Source organism: Lygodium microphyllum, chromosome 3, assembly GCF_053477565.2.
Source record: "Lygodium microphyllum isolate KBCC chromosome 3, Lygodium_microphyllum_v1.1.10, whole genome shotgun sequence".
NCBI lineage: Eukaryota > Viridiplantae > Streptophyta > Polypodiopsida > Schizaeales > Lygodiaceae > Lygodium > Lygodium microphyllum.
In genome coordinates this window covers 80292203-80294435 of record NC_141137.1, presented here as the reverse complement: position 1 = coordinate 80294435, position 2233 = coordinate 80292203, and the positions used below count along the sequence as shown (strand labels likewise).

Here is a 2233-nt window from a genome sequence, read left to right as displayed (position 1 = left end):
TATTGTTAGTAGTATGAATTGGTAGACTGCTCTCCAATAGTTCCTTGATCAAAATTGCAGAGCCGGTATTGAATTCCAAACACATGTAACCAGCTAGCTTGCCACATCAAAAGGCCCAAGAGCAAGAGCTATTAAGGGCTTGAGGGACGACATGCAAAGACGTTTGAAGAAGCTGGTACATAAAGAATTTACTGTTCATTAACCAACACTAGCATTGATTGTCTTGGAACTCTTCAGAGAGCAAGGATATTACTAACACAAGAAGCTTGATAGCCCATCTCTTCAAATCAACTGCACTTGATCATTATGTTGTCTCTTCTAATCTCTCGCGCGCGCACACATTCATTTCTGCCGTTTCTAAGGTTATCAGATGTACATGTGTTCATAAAAGATTGAATGAATTGTACCCCAATTGGCATTGAGTAAAAGGAGTAACACAAAATAAGCTGGAACAGGGGCGCTACAACTGCACAGGGCTATGGATGAAAGCAGCAGCGGCAGCAGCAGCAGCAGCAGCAGCTGACAGTTGCTGAAGTGGAGGAACAAATTTACAAGATCCTGAGACAAATTTCCTTTACAAAAGTTGATATGTGGGAAGTATGGAGCCAGACACAGATGAATGAGAATGAGAGAGAGAGAGAGAGAGAGAGAGCCGAGCAGCTAGTTATAGGATGAATTAGCAGCTGGGCCGAGGGCTTTGAGGGAGCACTGCTTCTTGAGCCATTTGATGCCAATGGAGGTGCCTGATTTGAGCTTATGGGCGCTTGAGTTGGCGACCCCGAGCACTTTCCTGTTGATCATCTCCTTCTTACCATTGCCACCATTCTTGCTGCTGCTGCTGCTGCACAATCCATCCATGGCGCTCTTCTTCTGCTGCTTCTTCTTCTCGTCCTCCTTCTCTCTCTTCATCAGCGAATTCTCTTTGCCTCCTCCTCCTCCTCCCAGTAGGTGGCCTATTCCCTTGCTGCTGCTTTTCTTGTTCTTGTTGTTGCAGCATCCATTCACCCCCAATTTCTCGTCGTTGAACTTGTAATCCCACTGATCTGCCCACCCCAGCCCAAACGATTCTCGCCTGTTGTACGAATTCACACTCAATGAGCCCATTCCTCTGTTACAATCCATCCAGCTGCAGAGGACGGAGATGAAAGTCTGTGTCTTGTGGGTTCTGATGGCGGAGGAGGACTGACTAAGGGATTGATGAGACGGGTATATTGCGACAAGGCGAATGCGAGAAGAACTCATCGTACCTTTGCCTGTCACAGCACATGAATATATAATATATCCTCGACTGGTAAAGAAGAACAAAGTTACCGTTAGTCCCTAATGACCGTTACTATTCCTTTGGGCAAAAGGGAAAAAACAAAGGCAGGACACCATCCTGGTATATAGAACGGTTGTGTAAACTTACTTTGTCTCCACAAGCCCAGTAAAAGTAAAAGTAGATCCTGGTATATAGAACTGTTGTGTAAACTTACTTTGTCTCCACAACCTCTGTAAAAGTAAAAGTAGATCCTTATCACCAACGACGAGCCGTAGCCCAATTGGTCGAGGTTGGTTCGCTAAGCATGGCTTACATTCGCTAAACATCTAAAACTTCAGTTCTACATATTCCTAGATTTAATCATGTCTTTTTTATCACCTCTTCCATGATCAGCTCCTACATCCCAATGTTTGTATTTGAAATTTGTCCATATTTCATCCTTGACATGGGTGCTCATGCAACATGTTTCTTGTTTGACTCAAAGCTTTCACCTTTAGTGGAAATATCTCAACTTCTATTTGTCCTAACGCCCAAGTAGCAGACATGATTTTAATTCAAGGTGCTTAAACCATTTTAGTTTTGTACTTGTTTACTATTATCCTTAATGCCCTGCAAAAGCCTAGATATCACAGAGGTGACATTGCAAACTTATTTGCATCAATGACAATAATAAAATACCCTCAACATATAGTAATATTTTAACCACCTTACCTATCTAGTCTATTGCATCTTCATTCCTAACCTTCTAACTCTTATGGTAACTCAAAGAGAATCGATGAATAAGGGATCTCTTACCTTATCAATGTCCCTCTTCCTTGCCTTCTAACTCATTGACAATCCCCACATTCTTAGCCTTCTAATTCACTATAGTCCAAACAAGGTCTTTGATAAAAGGCTTTTTTATACTTAATGACAATGACTCTATCTTTTTCTCTTGATGACAAATAAGTAAGTCACTCCTTACCATTGATT

General features: G+C 42.1%; 1 protein-coding gene across 1 annotated transcript; it reads right to left on the bottom strand.

Annotated features, from left to right (window-relative positions):
• Nucleotides 1-392: 392 nt before the first annotated feature.
• LOC148038547 (uncharacterized) lies at nt 393-1270 on the bottom strand. The gene has a single exon (XM_087675441.1). The coding sequence runs from the start codon at nt 1240-1242 to the stop codon at nt 661-663; it is 582 nt and encodes a 193-aa protein (XP_087531567.1). The 5' UTR covers nt 1243-1270; the 3' UTR covers nt 393-660.
• Nucleotides 1271-2233: the final 963 nt, after the last annotated feature.

Excerpts from the sequence above, each read along its gene's own strand:
- LOC148038547 (XM_087675441.1), bottom strand. The coding sequence starts at position 1,242 with ATGAGTTCTTCTCGCATTCGCCTTGTCGCAATATACCCGTCTCATCAA.